The following is an 18,754-nucleotide window of genomic DNA, read 5'->3' as shown; positions in this document are numbered from 1 at the left end:
TGAGACCTAAGCCTTATATTCATAATGATGATCTTTTGTCATTAATCTTATACAAAGAAATAAATATCAAACATGTGGTATGAGCGCGCTGAAAATCAAAGTGGCAAGTTGCTGCTGTTATAGCCGGATACTTTCCTAACCGCCAACAACGCTTACCAAGGGAAGGTTGTCTCAGATAACTCACCTAGGACGGCCTGCAATGCTTGATACTCCCAGGACGTCCAGAGTTCACCTTCTGTGAAGTCCTTCAATTAAATTCACCTTCGAATAATTGCTTTTCCCATACTTACATTTCACGCACATCACACAAAAAACGTACCGGAACTCTATACAGTCACGTGACGTAAGTCACAGCTCTCAAGGATGGCCTACAGATAACGCTAATGTCAAGGTGCTTGAACGCGTTATTTTTCTTTAGGATTGGTTTGTTTATATACTGGCATTCAGAGCGACATTTAAACGCATTTGATAAAAATCAAAACTCTTCACATCCACAGTATTTAGCTTTAAATGTACAGTTGAAAACATACACCACTTGAATCAAATGTCGCCTGTGACCGTTGTCATGGCAACCAAAATTCCAGTTTATGTAAATAAACTGTCCCTACTATGTCAGTGATGTAAAAGTAAAACCTGAGGTAAATAATAAAATACTGTTTTCTTTTCATATTCTGTCAGGTAATGAAATACAAGTAGTAGCAGTAACATATAAGGATAACCCATTCTATATTACTTTCTTATTTTAAATCTTGTCATGATGATTAAAAAAAATACAATTGTCAGCAATAATGGGGAGAATGTTTTTATCCCTTGATATTTGTAAAAGGCAGCTTATATTTGTGATGGCGTTTCCAATCTATTGCACTTAAAGGACATTTAAGTGGCATAGCATAGGATCAATTCAAAGCTACATTATCTCCAATAAGAAGTTGTTTCTCATCTGACATAGCACAGGTGACACTTCAGGCAACCCTGATAATCCCAGACTTAGTGGAACAGATGTATTGCTCTCAGCAAATTTATATACCACCCACATTCCCATTCATATTGAAGCAGTATGCTAAAGCAGCAATCCGTACTCAGCCACATGATCTGCTATGCTTGTCAGCTGCTTATTTCTGAGCAATGGCTTGGGGAGAAGAACCTCCTGTTAAGAAAAGATTGGAATATCCACTTGTTACACCATCTGGATTGTCTCCAGTACATCTGAAAGTATTACTTAAGCAGGTAAATTATTAATGAAACTAAAATTGTTTTTGTTTAGCACTTCAGTGAATGTTAAAAGAATGAAATTACCTTCCTTCTTTACTCATAAATGTCATTATTTATGATATTTAGGTTAGTTAACTTGTTAAATATTTAGCAGCAATATATCAGTTGTATAGGCAAATTAGCAATAAAAGTTATGAAAGAATTACAAAGAGTATAACTAAAAGAATGAAGGAGCAGACCATATCCTATTTGAAGTAAATATCCTGAAATTTACTTTTAAGAATAAAGAGTGTTAGTGAGAATAGTAGAGGATCAAACCAGGTAATTTCCAAATACTTATCACATTAAACCAATGTTGATTGGTACATGACAATATACCATTCTACGGCATTCTTTCCTTGGTTGTCTTGTCAATAACGTGGAACTGTGTGCCATTATTTTTAACATTACCTTATAAAAACTAAGTTTCCTCTTTTGTGTAATATTTCAGTCTATGAAATAAACTAGTAATCAATGCAAGAATATCAGAGAGAGATTCATGTAAGCAAAACCTGTCATTTTTGCATGCAGAATCTAAATTTATTGCAATGCTTGAGAGTTTTATTTCTTCGAGCAACTCATCTTATACTTCTCATCAGTTTACTGATCATCAAATGTACTAATCAGTTAAAGACACTGATCTGATGAAAGTCATAAGATATGTTTTAGGAAGACTTTCTTTAAGAAATGAGAATTGTTGATTTATGGAGATGTGTGATGTCACAGTCTTTCATTTTTAGAACTGGAGTTTCATAAGTAAAGAGTAATTCAGCACATGTTTCTAGCAGTGCAAAGGCCATTGTTTACATTGATTATGGAATTTATTAAAAGTGTTTGATGTAAGAAAGTAGCTCACTATTTTAGTTTTGTTTGTATGAAAACTTTGTGAAGAAATGGGGTATATTAACAGTGTTTTAATATCCCTTTTGAAAAAAATATAAATATAATGGCAATGCTCACAAATTACACAGAATGAGACAAAAGTATGTTTACAAACTTTGTGTGTGTTCCAGGATCAAAAATAATAAAAAGTGTTACTATGACGATGGTGTCACAAATGTTTCATTTTCGAAATAATTGCCAAAAATAAGTTTCAATGAATCACTTTATGTCAAAGTGAATCCAGCTTCCAGCAAAGATTTTCAATTAACATTTGGGCAGAAATTGTTGGTGACATGCTTATTGGTCCATGCATGCTTCCATCGCATCTAAGAGGACCTTCATATCATGGATTCTTAAGAAGATGCTCGTCACGTCTTCTTGAAGATGTACCACTGAATACAAGAAGACAAATGTGGTTTATGCACGATGGAGCCCCAGCACTCTTCTCCCGTCTCGTCAGACATCATCTCAATGAACATTACCCTCAGCGATGAATTGGACTCGGTGGCCCAGCAGCATGGCAATTGAGGTCACTAAACCTGACTCCATTGGACTTTTATCTGTGGGGTCACTTGAAGTCTGTTATTTATGCAACACCCATAAACAATGAAGACGACCTATTGGAACGTGTTCAGAATGCATGCCAGATGATTCGAGGAAACCCTGGTGTGTACGAACTAATCCATCAGTCTTGTGTACGTCGTGCTCGGGCATGTGTGGAGAATCGAGGAGCAACCTTTGAGCATCTGTTATAAAGAAACATTCCTCTTCTTATACTTGTCATTGAAGGCATACATTGAAACTTATTTTTGGCTACTATTTTCAAAAAGAAGCATTTGCGCCCACATGTTCACAGGAACATTTTTTCTTGTTTTTGAACCTGGAACACACACACAAAGTTTGTAAACATACTTTTGACTCTTCCTGTATTTATGATGACATTAATAAGAGTAAAATTAGGATATGCATGTATCATTTTATTCAGAACATTTTATCTTCTGCTCTAAAGTCTAAAGATTGAGATGTATGAACTTATAGTTTTACGTTATTTTATAACAATGCAAAGCCTGACCAAAGAACAGATACTGAAGGTATTTTTTCGCAAAGTTTTGGGAAAATTTAATGGAAAGGGGCCACTTCAGGCATTAAGAATAGAAAAAGAGAGTAATATTGATACTGAACTTTAGGAAATTTGTTCTCATAATGGCTACTGGAGTATACAGGTCCAGGATAGAATCACATTGATAATCTCTTTCCAATAAAAGCAACAATCCTTCAGTTTTCATAAAACAGGAAGTTTCTTTGAACAACATAGTATCAAGTGCTGGAAAAATTTCTGTGATTCAATACATCTACAGGTTGTTTATAGTAAGCCACAAAGTAGGAATGTATTATGTAGGATCTTGATGCAATCATTTTTCCCCACAGGAAACACTGGGTCAGGTGAAGAGGAACCTGTAACATCTAAATTGTATAGGAGAATTAATATTTCAGAAATTGGCCCAGTAATCATGCTGCACAGATACAATCAGTGCTGCTAAAGTATCTTGAATATTGGCAGGGCAACAGAGAGGTACGGTGTTGCCACATTATATCCATCATTTCCTTTGCCCATAACTAGATAAAATGCCCTTGCCAGAGCAGTGATTCACAGTAATGACATGTAGTCATGGTTTTCTGTTCCATTATACTTTGCTGAATATTATCTGCTTTTCACAGATGTAACCAGGCCATTACCTGAATGATATAAAAGTAATTTTTAAAACTTTTCATTCATAGGTGCTACTTTATGAACACATACTGAATGTATTTCCATTAATTTAGATGGAAAAGTAAAACTAATAATAAGTTTCCCTGCATAATAAAAGACATTTTAAACATTTTGTTTAAAATTTCTTTGCTGCAGAATCTTAGTTCACATATATTTCCACATGAAGATTCACTGGAATAATAAAAATTGAGGTATTTCTCCCATGGGCTATTTACACTGGTTATAAGTCCACGGGACAAGAATGTGATGTTAACAGTGTTTCTTAGCAGAGCGAAGAATGCTTCATGTTGGCTGGGTAGGATCATGTTACTGTGTAAAATCCTATGCTTTGAAAATACTATGCTGCTAATTTACAGACAGATTACTGGGAAAGGTGAGAGATCAGACAGGATTAGTAACATCACAGATATTGACAGTTGTCAGTAAACTGACAAATGACATCCTATGAGTTAGATGATTGGGATTCAGTTCCCAACAGGAAGGATTCTTAGACAATTTCAAAACTGTCTATCTATATATAACTTGAGAAATCCACAACAGATTTTCATGAAATTTTATATTGGGTAGTTTTACTGAAATTTGTCAATAAATTCCAGTTTTGTTAAAATCAAGTAACAAAAATGGACACTTTATGTAAAAAACTTACACACGTTTCTGCACAAAGAAATGAGAGAATTTGGGGTTCCCCAAGCAGCCCATAGATCCATGTAGGGTATACCACACTCTTATCTCACTGGCTCGATTCACAAAGGTCAAATTCAGGCAAACACACCAGAATTGTGATGCTACACATACATTTCCTAATTTTTTATCTTTTCCGCCACATCCACTACTGGGTAAAGCAGCTCTAACTCACTTCCTTCTAATGGTGAGGTAAAATTAATTCCTCTTCCACCATGCACTAACACAAGGACAACTTTCCCTCTTTTAAGCAAGACATACCACTGCATTAAAACATATCTCACACATTGTAATATTATGGCAGTGGCAATAGTCCAATGCTTCTGGGAACTGTTTTAAGCGGAAGAGCACAAGGAATAATGCACCATGTTGTAGAATATCTAGAGAAGGAAGAATTTACTTGCATTTTCTGTAATTATGAACACCATTTCATCATGATAAGATGTAACCAGGCCTGCTTAGTTGCCTTCTTTCTTCCTTTCAGCTTGATGCTGCATGAGAAATACTATGCACACAGAATTTTTGTTTACATGTTTGTCTTCTGACTATAAATGGCAAGCACATGAATATAAAGAATGGGGCAAAACCTTGAGTGCTATAATTTTATTCACTCAATAATGACATCTCAGAAAAAGGCATCCTGCCAGTAATTTATGTTATAATGCTGTTAAATTAAAATCTGGTATTGCTGGTAATCTCATGATATGAACCATAATGGTTATTTGCTTCTCAGCCTCCTTTCATTCTTTGCAGCAAAGTCACACCAGCACCTGAACAGTAGATCTGCAGCTACCAAGTACATAAAATGTAGAAGGTGCGTGGGAGAGTACGATTCATTCTGCTTCATGTCGAGTTTAATGCTGATAAAATGGAGTGTTCTGACACAGCATGAATGAGAAAATGGAATGTCAGATAATAAGGACTTCAACTGTAGTTCAAAATGCAATTTAACTATGGAATAATTTATTTTGTTGTTCAGTGATATGTTACTGCAGTGTTTTATATCTTTTGTTGTTTTTTATTGAGTGATCACATTTTTTTTCAACAGTTGGGGGTAATATTAATAATTTCCACTGCATTTACAATACCTAATGGCAGGGAGAGGACAAGGATATTGGTCAACAGAAGGGACCAATCATTATATTTCTTTTGGTATTACCTTTGCCACATATGAGAAAGGGGAAAGGTATGTTGAAAAGTCTGCAATGGCCTGCTCTTGAACCAGAGACTTTTGGTGCAGAGGTCAATTACCTTGCCCTTAAAACAAAATAAATCTGTTAGACATGTATTTCACTCACAGGTTATTCTAAACTGGGCTAATTAAACAGCAGTTTGTAAATTATTCACAGATTCATAATTCCAATAATTTTATTTGATAATTTATAGTATTACAAGCAACTTGAACTGCAAAGGATTTTCAGTCACCCATGCTTCTACAAATTAAATGACTTAACTGGACTTTGTATTGTCTGACAGCATAATAACTTAAAATACAAGCATTTCTAAAAGCCACTGAAGTGAAAATTCAACTTATTTTGAATTAAAGAAAAGGGAATCTCATTCCCAGCACAAAGTCTCTGCTTTATAGGATATATAAATTACCAATTATATTTACAATAATCGTTCTCTACTAAAAACTATATATTTCAACATGTTAACATCATTTAATGTTATTCTGGATGCTTATAAATGTCCCATAAATCCACAAAATTTATTAGCAATCCTCTTCTAATAACAATGCAACTTCTAAATTACATCCATGTCATCCATAACAAAGCTAAATACAAATAATTACAACATACTTACCTCTCCCTTTATAAATATTTTTACATTTATTTCATATTTGAGCTTGAGTTAGATTTAGGAAGTACTAATCTTAATTTAGGCATATTTATGAACATGGTATGACAGATTGCATAGTATCATTTCATTACACAACAGATTTTCATGTAAGGAATGTATGACTGAAAAACCCCACAATTTTGGATACTATATGATCCTTATTCTGGAAAAATTATGGATAATTCCAGAAACTCAATGGTAAAATTGTCATATTGTCATTGTTGTTATTATTTTAAAGTGTGTTATAATCCAGATTTTTATATGGACTGTTATTGTAAATATATTAATCTTTCTCACTTTAATGATGCTTTCACTACATACTGACGTTAAAATCTGTTGTTACATAAGAAGCAACATTTTCCTGTAAATACAAATGAGGAATATTGATGCTCTGTTTATATTCTAAATTACAAGGTATGGTGTAGTACTTAATAATTATGATAAAAATATCACAGGCAGAAGTTAAAATTACTGCTGTTACATGGTTCAGTAAATAAATCATCAAATTGTACAAACTGAACTTTGATTTAGCAAAGACAAATAACTGCAGTGCCTTGCAGATTGCTTACAAATTTCTTTTCACAGATAGATAATATCAACACAAAAATGTCAGCATTAAGCAATGGAAATTATTCATGTAAAAGTACATACTGTTAATAACTCTGATCTTATGAAATCAGTTCTTCTAAATACTTATTATATCATACACATAGGAAATACGACAGACTAATCAGAGCTTCGTTCAGAATATGGTATACTTACACTTGTGCTCTGATAGTCCTGATATTCTGTATACTGTTATTACAGTTTTCATTTTTGACAATTTTTACAACACTGATTTATACAAACCTAATAGTCACTGTATAATTACTTCCATAACCACAAATATTATAATAAAATGTACCTACAACTATATAAAAGTTCAAAGAAGAGCAACATCAGTGTACAGAGAATTTATATGTTAATTCCTTTTCCTATAGTGCTTTTTGACCCTGAGCACATAACTACACGCCTCAACAATATTACTTCTGTTTACATCATAATTATGTGTTTAGATGAACAGGCATACAGGTAACTTGTCTATATTAGCAATTATTATAAGTGATTTCTGCCACAAGAATATGCTGAAAGTTGCATGAGGAGAAAAGAAATAGAGAAAAGAGGATAAAGAAAAAAAACATGGAAAAAAAAAGAAAAAAAAAGAGGAACATGAGAAAAAATTGAAAAAATAAATTACATACTTTTTGTGTAATTTCCATATTTATATTATCAAGGAAACCATCACTCTTTGCTTTGGTCTAAAAGGAGTACCACATTTTGGGACATGATATTTATAGCAGGAGGAACTGGAAGATTACACCAGTATTTTCAAATATTCTGAAATTCTATTAAATGAACTCACTCAAATCATCATATAGCCCTCAGCCTACACACCTGTATTTGGACACTGTGAAATTTTATATATATATATATATATATACACACACACACACACAGCATTATACCCAGTCTTCAGAGCATATATCATATGATTTTAAAAATAGGCACACTTATGTTACTTAGCCTACCCACCAAAGTAGCACAACATAATATTCAACACAAAAGTTAACGTTTACTTTCTTGGCAGTCACCATATTTTATTTATCATATTCACACACAAAAAAGTATATTTATTAAATAAAACATAAATCACTCCTATTCACACTTTCAAAGCTGAAGTTGACTATTTTAAACCACTGGGCCTCTTAGCTTAATTTTTACAGTAATCATTGTTAATCTCTCAATAAAGCAAAAAACAATATTTTTAATTACACATATACAATTTTTCTCTTCCATGGAGTTGAGGAATTTATTAAACATGTTATCACCACTTTTTTCATTAAAGGAAGAACGTCTATAACAATTGTGATGTTTTAATGTAGTATCAACTTCTGAAACCACTTTCATTGTCCATATACAGGCATGAATTTAACATATCAAAATCCATCTAAAGAAGTAATGGTTAAACTAAAATATAAAACAAACTGGCTTTAACAGAATTAACACTAATAATGTTAGTCACACATACCAATACTTAAATTTTCATTAGCCAGCTAGTTCTGTTTTTTATATGACATCTTCCCTGCATTCTTATTTTTATTCTTATAACCATGAATCTATGCCAAGAAGCATCTCTTTAGCCTTAAGCTTCTAGAGCTCTTTGGCAAGTGAGAACTATGTAAAAAGACAAGTATGAAAAACATTTGCCATTAGTATGCTACAGCTTAAAAATTTTTACTCCTCTCCCAATATTTTCAGGGTAATTAAATCAAGCATTATGAGATGGGCAGAGTATGTGGTGTGCATTGATGGGGCAAGAGATGTGCACCGGATATCAGTTGGGAAGCCTGAAGGAGAGAGACTGCTGAGGAGACCTGAGACCTAGACGGGAGGATAATATTAAGTGGGATCTTTGGGAGATAGGAGTTGAAGGCGACTGGATTTTGTTGGCCCAGGACAGGGTCCAGTGGAGGACTTTGCTTAATTTGGTGATGAACCTCCAGGTTCCATAAGCCATCTAGTTAGTTACTGGTACAACACTTATTAGGCTTAAAAGGGTTACACTGTCAGTTTTGATACTACTTATACTATTAGCAGATTCGATATTTGAGGTTTTCACAGTGGTGAGGATGATTATGTTCTTCTCTCAAGTTAGAACAGCCACTAATTCAGAACAGGGTCCACTGGTGGGCTGTTGTGAATACAGTAATAAACATCAAGTTCCATTAAAGCCAGGTAACTTCTTCAACAGCTGAGAAAGTATCACCATCTCAATAAAGACTCTTTGTTTATGATGTTGCTTTAGATGGTAATGAAAGCATATCATAATTTACTAGTGAAAATTATACATTTTGCTACAGTATAATATGATATGATGACATGATATGTAATACGATTACAATGTATAATCCTTATTGCAGCTTGTCATCACTGTGCTGTTTTACAGAAGATCCTCACTTTATTGCCTCATGTTCTCCTACAGTTAAGTTCAGTATCCTCTAAAATACTGCAAACAGTTTTTGTTTTTCTCATTGTGATAACTGAATTTACTAAAATGCTGGTTCTTGTGAAGTGTACAAGAGGACAAGTGCTTAAAAAACAAATATATGTATATAGTAAAGCTGTCACACTATATGCCCTGTAGGGGCTTGGGGGGAGAGAAGGTATAGCTCCTACTCATTCTCAACCTCAGCACTAGGTGAGAGTGAGTGGGTAGTGTCATGCCCCGATCACACTTCATTCCCAAGAAAGGGCCCTGATATCCATTGGATAGGAGACTGGGCAAGCCCCAGAGCAATTCTGGATGCAGAGGCTACAGGAAAAATCCTCTGCCCCCTTTGGGGATCAAACCCTGGTCGTCCAGTCCATAGCCAGTCACTATACTGACTGAGATACCCCTCTGGATATATATAAAAGGTGAATATTTTCTTAACTTATAAAGAACTGCAACATTTAAAACAGTCTCCATACAATACACATATAAAAATATTATTCTGGGTGAGATTATGCTAATACAAAGTGTGAGCTGGTAGGTGGTACAGGGCTATCGAATTCTGCTATCAAATGTCTCTGTCAACAATATAACAAAACTGTATGGTATAACTTGGTTACAATGAACATGAATTATAAATTATAGCAACCAAATGACAACTTCACACTTTACTTATATTTTCAACTGTGTTTGTTTTTAACAGTACAGCATAAGTCAGTTCTTATCTGCACTTGTACTGCTAGGGTTGGGTTCTGTTGTGGTTAGCCTGCTGTAAATAGCCTGGCTGGTAACCCATAACCAATACAGATTTTAATCTTCAATGACCAACATGTCTGTAAACAAGAGGAAGTGTTTGTCTTTGTATGATAAAGCTGAAATTATTAGGGAGTTAGAACATGGTGGTAAAAATGTATCTGTGTATAAAGAATTAAATTTATCATCCACAGTTTTAAATTTTTGGAAGAACAATGAGAAAATTCTGTGTTCAAGAAGACTGTCACTACAAACAAATAAATGAAAAAAGTGGGTTTGACAACATTAACAAAGCATTATTGGAATTAAGGTGGAGAGGTATGCTGGTACCTAATTTGGTCCCATTCTGAAGATCCATGCAGACAATGCAATTAGAGCATAAAAACTAAAGTTACAGTAAAGGATGGCTTGATCATTTTAAAATTGGTATATTATCATTTATGCTGCAGTTAGTAAAAAGGCCTTATCAGCAAGTGAATGGGTAAAACATGTTTGGGAGGAATGAAAAAATGGATATACCAAAGAACTCTATAATGCAGACGAAAGTAGACTCTACAACAGTGGTCCCTGCCAAGGCTTTTTTTGGGTGCCCGCGTTGATACGGAAAGAGGTTATACTGAATAATAAGACTGATACAGCTAACCGACGATCTGAAACAAGGAAAGAAGATGAAGTGCCAGGAATTAAAATGAGAAGCTGAGAATAGGGAAAACTGGAGAGCTCTTTTTGGGCAGAGCAATGGACCTGTCGTAAGACAGAACACTGAATAATAATAAATAACTGAATAATGAAGGCCGTTCAACCATGAACATTATAAAATCAAAGCACAGATCTCTACTTACTAATGCCCATCTTCACGGTTGTTTGCGAGCAGCAACATCATCCTACACTCCCAAATTTGAAAAACTGGCCGATTAAATGCAGCGCCAAACATCACACTAACTTCCCACTTGAGTAATAATAATTGTACTTATAAAAGTACGTATTTTTGATTTCATGGTTTCTTGTATCATTAAACGTCGTGTTGTTTTGTGTATTATTTGGTGTCCATATCTTATTTGTCCAGAGAAAAGAAAATTTGGCTTTGTTAATTGGTTGGTGACCACCACGATCTCATAAACTCTCAAATGTGCCCGTTGGCACAAAAAGGTGTTCTACAACATGGCTCCAAAAAAAACGTGTAATTTAAAGATGAAAAATGTGTGGCAAGAAGCTGAAAAACCATTTAACAGTGTTGATATGTGAAGATATGAGTAGAATGGACAAAAAAGAACTGTAATTGAACAATCTCAAAAGCCTCAACATTTGAAAAGTGTAAAGATGCTTCTGTTGAATATGTAACTAATAAAAAGGATGGGCAACTTCTGACATTTTAAAACAATATGTAAGGAAGTGGACCATATAGTCTGACAGAAGTTTACCAACATTTCAGAGGTCCTTGTTGACAAGAAGTAAATAACAAGCGTGATTTATTTAATGAAAAATGTCTGAGATACTATTACACCTGCAATGGTTCAAACTGTTTGAGAAAAAAAGCTATCCCGCTACATGCCATATAGGTGTTTCAGGGGAGTGGAGATACAGCTCCAACTCTTTCTTGACCTCGGCACTAGGTGGGGGTGAGGTGGTCAGCATCACGCCCCAGCCGAGTCAGCTTATTATCAGATGTTTCTTTAAATAACAAAACTGTCACTGAAGGTGAACCTTGTTTTTCTGAGTAACTGAAAGTGAGTGAAATAAAAACCTTTGAACATGTTCCCAATATTGAAGATTTCATTAACACTGACGACGATTCGGCAAAATCTGAAATACCTATAAATGATGACATAATAAATGTAGTATTACATAAAGAATACAGGAACCAAGACAGAGAAATACATTCAAAAAACATTGCCTGCCCAGGATGCCATGCGGATGTTAACGAACTGTTTTGAAAACAACAAAACAATAGATGACAGCATACTTAATGTTCTAAGTGTATTAAAAATAAATCTTAGAAATATCAAAGTAAAATCGATGAAACAAATTTTCACCCTAAATTATGTTTAAAATAAACAAGGTAATAACTAACTTATGCATTTATCTATATTTCAAAATTATTTTTATGCAGTTTCATACTGTAATTTTTATAATTTTCTAGATAAAAGGAAATATAAAACTGATGCCTCTAAACATCTTTTGTTGGGGGGGGTTAAGAGGGAGGGAACATCAGCTACAAAACCAGGCTTGCATAAACCTCAGATACCAGGTCACCATAGCACCTAAAATTTTCATGGTAGTGTAACTGTGGATACATGTGAACTTGTCTGTTGATATAATTCCACACCAGACTGTCCACTTGGGGTGATGGAGGTTGTTTTGGGTGGATCTACAGAATATATGGCCAACAACACATTTTTTTGTTCATTAATTAGTATCAGTAATTCCTTGGGAAGATTTTCTATAATGGTCAGTGTGATGGAGAAAGGGCATGCTACAGGTGCTTGGTATTTTTAAAATACTAGTGTCCCTCAGTCAATTCTGTTACACTGTATTACATGCCTAAACTGTTTTCAGCCGAATTGGCGGCTGGAGTGTACACCAATCACATGTACTGTGCCATGGTAGGAAGTATTGGTGGTACTTGAAGGGGTGAGATAGTTAGGTAACAACATAGAGAGGTGCCAGATACAGCATCGCGGGACATTGGATTCCACAACACTACGCAAAGAACATGTTAGAATTGGCAACAATGCAGTGCAGCTGCCGATGCTTCTACCACGGTGTTTCTTAACAGACTGAGGTCTAGCTGCTTATCAGCAGACTTTCTTTGTGCCGACTGGTCACTCACAAAGAGCAGAACTCGACTCAGCCGCCAATTCTGCTGAAAAACATAATAGTGAAAGTAATAGTTAATACTTTGCAGATCAAAACTGAATTGGCTGGAGAGGGAGAGGGGGGGAGGGAGAGAGAGAGAACACAAGAACATGGTATTGACACCAAAACAAAAGCTTGAGTTAGCTGAAAAAATTTACAAGAGTGAACTGGTGATGAAACATTATGGGACTGAGTGCTTATGTCCATGAAATAAAGCTGCCAGGTGGACCTTCTCAGAACTCTTGGTGATGAAGATAACATAACAGGATTATGTAAAAAATGATGGTGGTAGATGCTATATACAGTGTATTCTCGCATGGTCTTCCATATATCCAGAAATGGTGATTTGATTGTGGAGAAAACTTGTCCCAGATCTAGAAGATTATTTGCAAGGTTTACTTAAGAAATAAATTAGCAATCTAAAATTCTTGACATGGCATGTGCTATGAGAAGCGTCAAAAGTTGATAAACATAATGCAAAATAATGGCAACAGAGTGATGATTGTGAACCAGGCTTCCAGCACATGACAGACAGACACTGTCAATGCTGCTGTGAAACAAAAGAGAGAAGAAAAGGGTGAGGAGGGTAAGAGTGAAGAATATGGAAAAAGTAGTGTAAATGCCACTTTACTAGACTAAATGGGTCAGAGATGGTTCAAATGTCAGGATATAATGGCAGTATAACCGCCAGGAAAATTAAAACTGCTGTGAGGAATAGTCTACAACAGGGGTTCTCAACCTTTCTTGCTGGCATACCACTAATTCTAATTTAACACATTAATGTACCACTAACCAAATGGGTTCAGGGAAAATAGTTATTTATGATAATACTAACTTTGATTTTCTTACTTAGCTCACGAACCACTTAACATTGGCTCGCGTACCATAGGTTGAGAAACGCTGGTCTAAACAGTTCACAAAAACAAGTGGTCTTTGTACAAACTGTTTCTCAGAATAAGTTTTGTGTGTGTGTGTGTGTATAAAAGGGAGAGAGAGTACAGTAATTTGTAAATGCATCAAAATATTTTGGATTATCTGCATTTTAAAATTTTTCATGAATGTTCTCCCCTTTATTTACCTGGATAAATGGGAGATTACTGTAGTAATATAACACCACTGCCAAAGACAAAGAAAAACTACCTCACCAATCTCTTGCTTGGTATTCCAAGTGGCTGTTTCCTAAGAGATTTCTGCACCAAACATTTGTATGCAAACCTTGTCACACACCATCCTAGTCATCTGCACACCATAATCTCCTAGACTGCACAAACCTAATACGTAATATTAGGTGACCTGTGTAAATCACGAGATTTGTTGTTATGTAATATTCTAAACTGCCCACTTACTTCATCTTTCTTAGGTCCAAACTTTTGCAATTTTTGGTTTCTGTCTTAAAGAGACTGTGAAAAGGGCACTGCTCTGTAACTGGGCAACAAAAACATCAGGAAACTCAGTCAGAGGTTGCATTACAAAATATTACCAATTAAATCGTTAAAAATATCAACAATCATCTTCAAATTTAACAAAAATAAAAACAACAAAGCCAATTTTACAATATTAAATTTGTAATAACTAGAGACTGACCAGCATTCTGGAAATTAACAATTACTAAATTCATATTGTTTTCAATATCAAAACCCATGCCTTAGTTCTTATTTTAACAAATATATAGATTCCTTGGAGAAGAATGCTTCTGTACCAGCTAATTCCCTTATGGTGAAACTGGTGTTAGGCAGAAGGAAACACATGAAGATGTGGTGGAACTGTTAACAAATAAAATCCAATAAAAATGCAATACAGTCTATTATTTTAAATTCACTTGTGTTCTTTCTTACCATGCAGCTCTTAAACATTTAATATTTATTAGATTTGAATTTGAAATGTATAAAGTGTTTCCAATTGCTTTGCCCATCATATTTAATTATTTCTTGTATGTACATCCTGGTCATATATGACGACCATCCCTAATGCCTCATTCATGTAATAATACATATTTAGTTCATGTACAATTACATCTTTGCAGTACTACCTCTAGTGAACATTATTCTTTTTAGCTGTCCTTGTGTTTATTATTTATATATCCAATTCATTTTTTGTTTACACATTGCAAGCATTCCTTTAATATGGTATCTATACTCTATTCTATGTCACTATTGTTACAACCTGTGTACCTTATTTTTATTTCCTTAATAACTATTTTCTCATCTTCAAATGCCTCTATCAAGATATGACACAGGATACAATCAGAACGTACAAAACACAGATAACATAATGGAAGATAACAATGGGAAAAATATATGTTTCTTGGTAAAGTCATCTGCATGCTTAAAATATATAAAATATTAATGTAAAAATTTCATTCTGCATAAACAATACTATAAGAAGGAGCACAGCTAAGCAGAAACAACAAAAGAATAAATTGATAACAATTGAGAATACAAACTGAAATGCACATATTGTGAAAGAAGGCAGATAGGCCAAACAGGGTGGAAATTCAAGGCTAGGTATAGTAAATATATTCATGATATCAAGCACAACAGTAATAAAACAAAAATAAGTTAAATGTCTTTTGGATCACGAACATAAAAAATGACAGAAGGTATAAAAGTACTGAAAGTAGCTTAAAAGGGAGAATGACTGACCTCTATAAAAAGGTTTTCAAATTCAAATTCAATTCATTTATTTAAGTGCTTGACAACAGCCAAAAAGGCCAATAACAGCCAAGCACCAACAATACAAACATTACAATACAAAAGCAAACAAACAATGAACTGAACATATAAATGTACAATATTAATAATGATAATAATTCAATTCATTCATTTATTGCAAAATAATTAACAAATGAGCTAAATAATATGCATAAGTACAATAATAATTAAATTAAAATCAGTTCAATTTTGAACAAAACATAGATAACATACAAAATAAAATATTATACTAAATATACAATAAAATCAATGATTATTGTTTAAAAAGCTGACTGACATCAGTAAGCAAAATATGATCTTTGTTAAAGATGTTGATGCTCCTACAGACTGTGTTGGCAGCAGAAACACATCTGGCAAAGGGACTGGCCTTAAAATTATGTTGTACAGTAAAGGTAGAGTAGTCTTTAATAGACCTAGTGCGTATGCAGAAACTAACTGTATCAAAAACAGATGAGCAACTATTATGAACACAACAAATGGGACACAATGTACTTTTTTATTTACTAATTAAATAACATGAAAATAGCAATGAAGGAGAAAGGCTGGAATTTTTTTAACTTAACAGTGGTGACTAATGTAACATTTAGCAATAGCAAAGTGCAGGAGACAGGAATGAAAGAAAAAGCATACACCAAAGATGAAAGGAAGCATGTTCACTCATCAGCAGCAACAATCGAGCAAAGAACATAAGGAGTTAAGAAGAACAAGGACAAGGAATGAACCATATTAAGTGCTTGGCGATCATAAATAGTAAATAAAAAATATGTGCAGCAATAAAAGAAATTAGTATAGAAGTATTGAGATGTAGTATAGCTACAGACAAATATTCCATAGTGACACAATTTTAACATGTTAGAGAACTGTGAGTGTAAATAAGACAGTCAATAATATATGTACTAGAGACAGAGAAGTTTAAAGAACAAAAAATCCAACATATACCTAAAAAATATGAATAAGGTACAGAGGCTAAAAATAATAGTGACAAAGAACAAGATATGGATCATATATGAACAGTATGCTTGTTCTGTGTAAACAAATATGCACTGGATATAAAAATAACAACTACAGAGAAAAGGGCAGCAAAAAATAATTTACATCATGTACAAAAATGTAAAGGAGTGAACTTATGTAATAAGCCAAATGCGTATTATAAGAAGAATAACGCACTCATGATGATAGACATAGGTGATCAAAACTTATACAGAAAAATGTCAGAAACATTCTTATGCTGTAATATATTCACATTCATCCATTCATTTCCTGCCTTCCAGGAAACCTAAGATTCATTACAATGTTCACAACAGCCAGCCAATATCTATATCCTGAGCTAGATGAATCCAGTGCTTACCCTATTTCCTCAATATCTGTTTTAATATTATCCTCCCACATTTTCCTAGGTCTTCCAGGGTTTCAGACTAAAATTGACATCAAATGTGGAACTGTATTCTAATGAGTGCATTTCTCATCCTTCCCACACATGCTGTATGCTGCATACTGATCCTTCTAATAAATTTGGTGAAGAGTATACATCATGCACTTTTCCATATTTTTTTGTTATTTCTTCGCCCTCAGATCCAAATACTCTCTTCAGCAACCTGTTCTTAGACATCCTCAGTATATATTAATCCCTGAGAAAGTCAGTTTCACACCCATACAAAGTAATGGGTAAAATTAGAGGTTTGAGTGATTGTGAAATGAATGGTAGCAAGTGTTGCCTAGATTTAATATACATTTAGTTTCTTCATTAATATAATTCTGATTAGAGAGTAAGGCCACTGAAAAGATTTTCTTGGATTTGTGGTCAATAACTGTAATATCTGGGGTTAATGGAATTGCATTTTCCTCTTTCATCTTCAGACATTTTATCGAGAAATAAATAAACAGCAAGTATGGGGGACACAGGACATAAACAGATGTTTATATAAATGCAAACTGTTCACATAAAAAAATGCATAAACTGAAGATTTATGACAATTTTGAAAGATGCAAAGAAATAAATACATGTCTGTACCAGCCATGAGTCAAGGTTTACGTGCATTCCAGCTGAATGTGCATTACATTTTACATGCAGCTCAGCTGGAAGTGCACTGCAGAAGCATACTGCTAAACTATCAAGCCTGGAGTCTTGCTGGCAGCTAAATCCCCTATTCCTGCACAATAAAGTTAATAAATTACTGTTACAGGAAAGCACTGCATTTTGAGTAGACAGCTGTTAAAACTGTCCAGTATGGACCAAAAGTTTGTTCTACTGATAAAATTTAGAACATGCCACCAGCACTAAAAGTTAAAAATCTACGTAAACCAAATGTGGAGATTTGTCATGTGTACAATCTGCCACAGACAAAAGGCACACTTGCTTGAATCTGAAAGTAAATCCGAACCCAAAAGTATACTAACAGTTTATTTTCAAACTGATTAAAATTCCTCTTGAAAACCTAAAGACTTTTGCAAGGTACTAGCTTAGTTATGTCTTTAATTCTGAAGTTGTTGAAATACTAACCTGTACAGGCAAGTAGGCAGAAAGGCAGTTATAGGCAAAAATGTATCAGACACTATGATCTTGTGGCCAATTCTTCCAGAGTAAATGGAGTCACTTGGTACAAGAAGCAACGATTACAGACCCGCACAGGTTTTTCATGGCCATATCGGGGCAGTGGGACGGAATTGGAACTACACCGTGCACAAAAAACCTGTAAAAATCAAATGCACATCACCACTGTTCTATTACAAGAATAAGAATATGTGCACATATATGGAAATAATTATACATAATATGAAAAAGCATAGAACAAGGGAACCTGGTTAATTAAAACACCCCATTTCAGCTCTGGTTTTGGAGTGTGGTAATGGACCCTCCTCCATCTTCCTCACCAAACTACTGAGTGTTGACACACCACTGTTTCTTTGTAACACATACTTTTCATTTTCCACATTCTTCACAGTTACTTCACAAGTCTTTTAAGAGAAGCTTTCTGT

At 34.3% G+C, this 18,754-nt stretch overlaps 2 protein-coding genes and 1 long non-coding RNA gene across 13 annotated transcripts in view; 1 reads left to right on the top strand and 2 right to left on the bottom strand.

The window, feature by feature from the left end:
* LOC110831275 (cilia- and flagella-associated protein 58) overlaps positions 1-321 on the bottom strand; it is a 135,937-nt gene extending 135,616 nt beyond the window's left edge. For all 5 annotated transcript variants that reach the window (XR_015534948.1, XR_015534949.1, XM_087347900.1 and 2 more), the window contains exon 1: positions 185-321. The gene's annotated coding sequence lies outside the window, so the exon portion shown is untranslated. The remainder of the gene's footprint in view (positions 1-184) is intronic.
* A 218-nt stretch (positions 322-539) lies between these two features.
* On the top strand, positions 540-5,567 carry LOC110828332 (uncharacterized). Of its 2 annotated transcripts, none has more exons than XR_002542631.2 (3): positions 540-638; positions 3,562-3,706; positions 5,339-5,567. It is a non-coding gene; the product is annotated as an uncharacterized LOC110828332 (long non-coding RNA). The 2 variants fall into 2 exon arrangements; XR_002542632.2 differs by lacking the exon at positions 540-638 and adding an exon at positions 695-1,227.
* Positions 5,568-5,935: 368 nt separating this feature from the next.
* LOC110828334 (lateral signaling target protein 2 homolog) overlaps positions 5,936-18,754 on the bottom strand; it is a 54,391-nt gene continuing 41,572 nt past the window's right edge. For 2 of the 6 annotated variants that reach the window (XM_087347896.1, XM_087347897.1), the window contains one exon: positions 14,854-18,468. In XM_087347896.1, coding sequence (XP_087204022.1) covers positions 18,331-18,468 — 138 coding nt within the window. In that variant the 3' untranslated portion in view covers positions 14,854-18,330. Of the gene's footprint in view, positions 14,831-14,853; positions 18,469-18,754 lie in introns of those variants that run through there. The other 4 variants (XR_015534944.1, XR_015534945.1, XR_015534946.1 and 1 more) reach the window with 4 other exon arrangements.

Source organism: Zootermopsis nevadensis, unplaced genomic scaffold (genome assembly GCF_977971745.1).
Source record: "Zootermopsis nevadensis isolate Lab colony 2312 unplaced genomic scaffold, Znev_1.0 Znev_ptg000012l, whole genome shotgun sequence".
Lineage (NCBI taxonomy): Eukaryota > Metazoa > Arthropoda > Insecta > Blattodea > Termopsidae > Zootermopsis > Zootermopsis nevadensis.
Note: the sequence above shows the minus strand (reverse complement) of the source record. Positions and strands in the feature narration are given on the sequence as shown.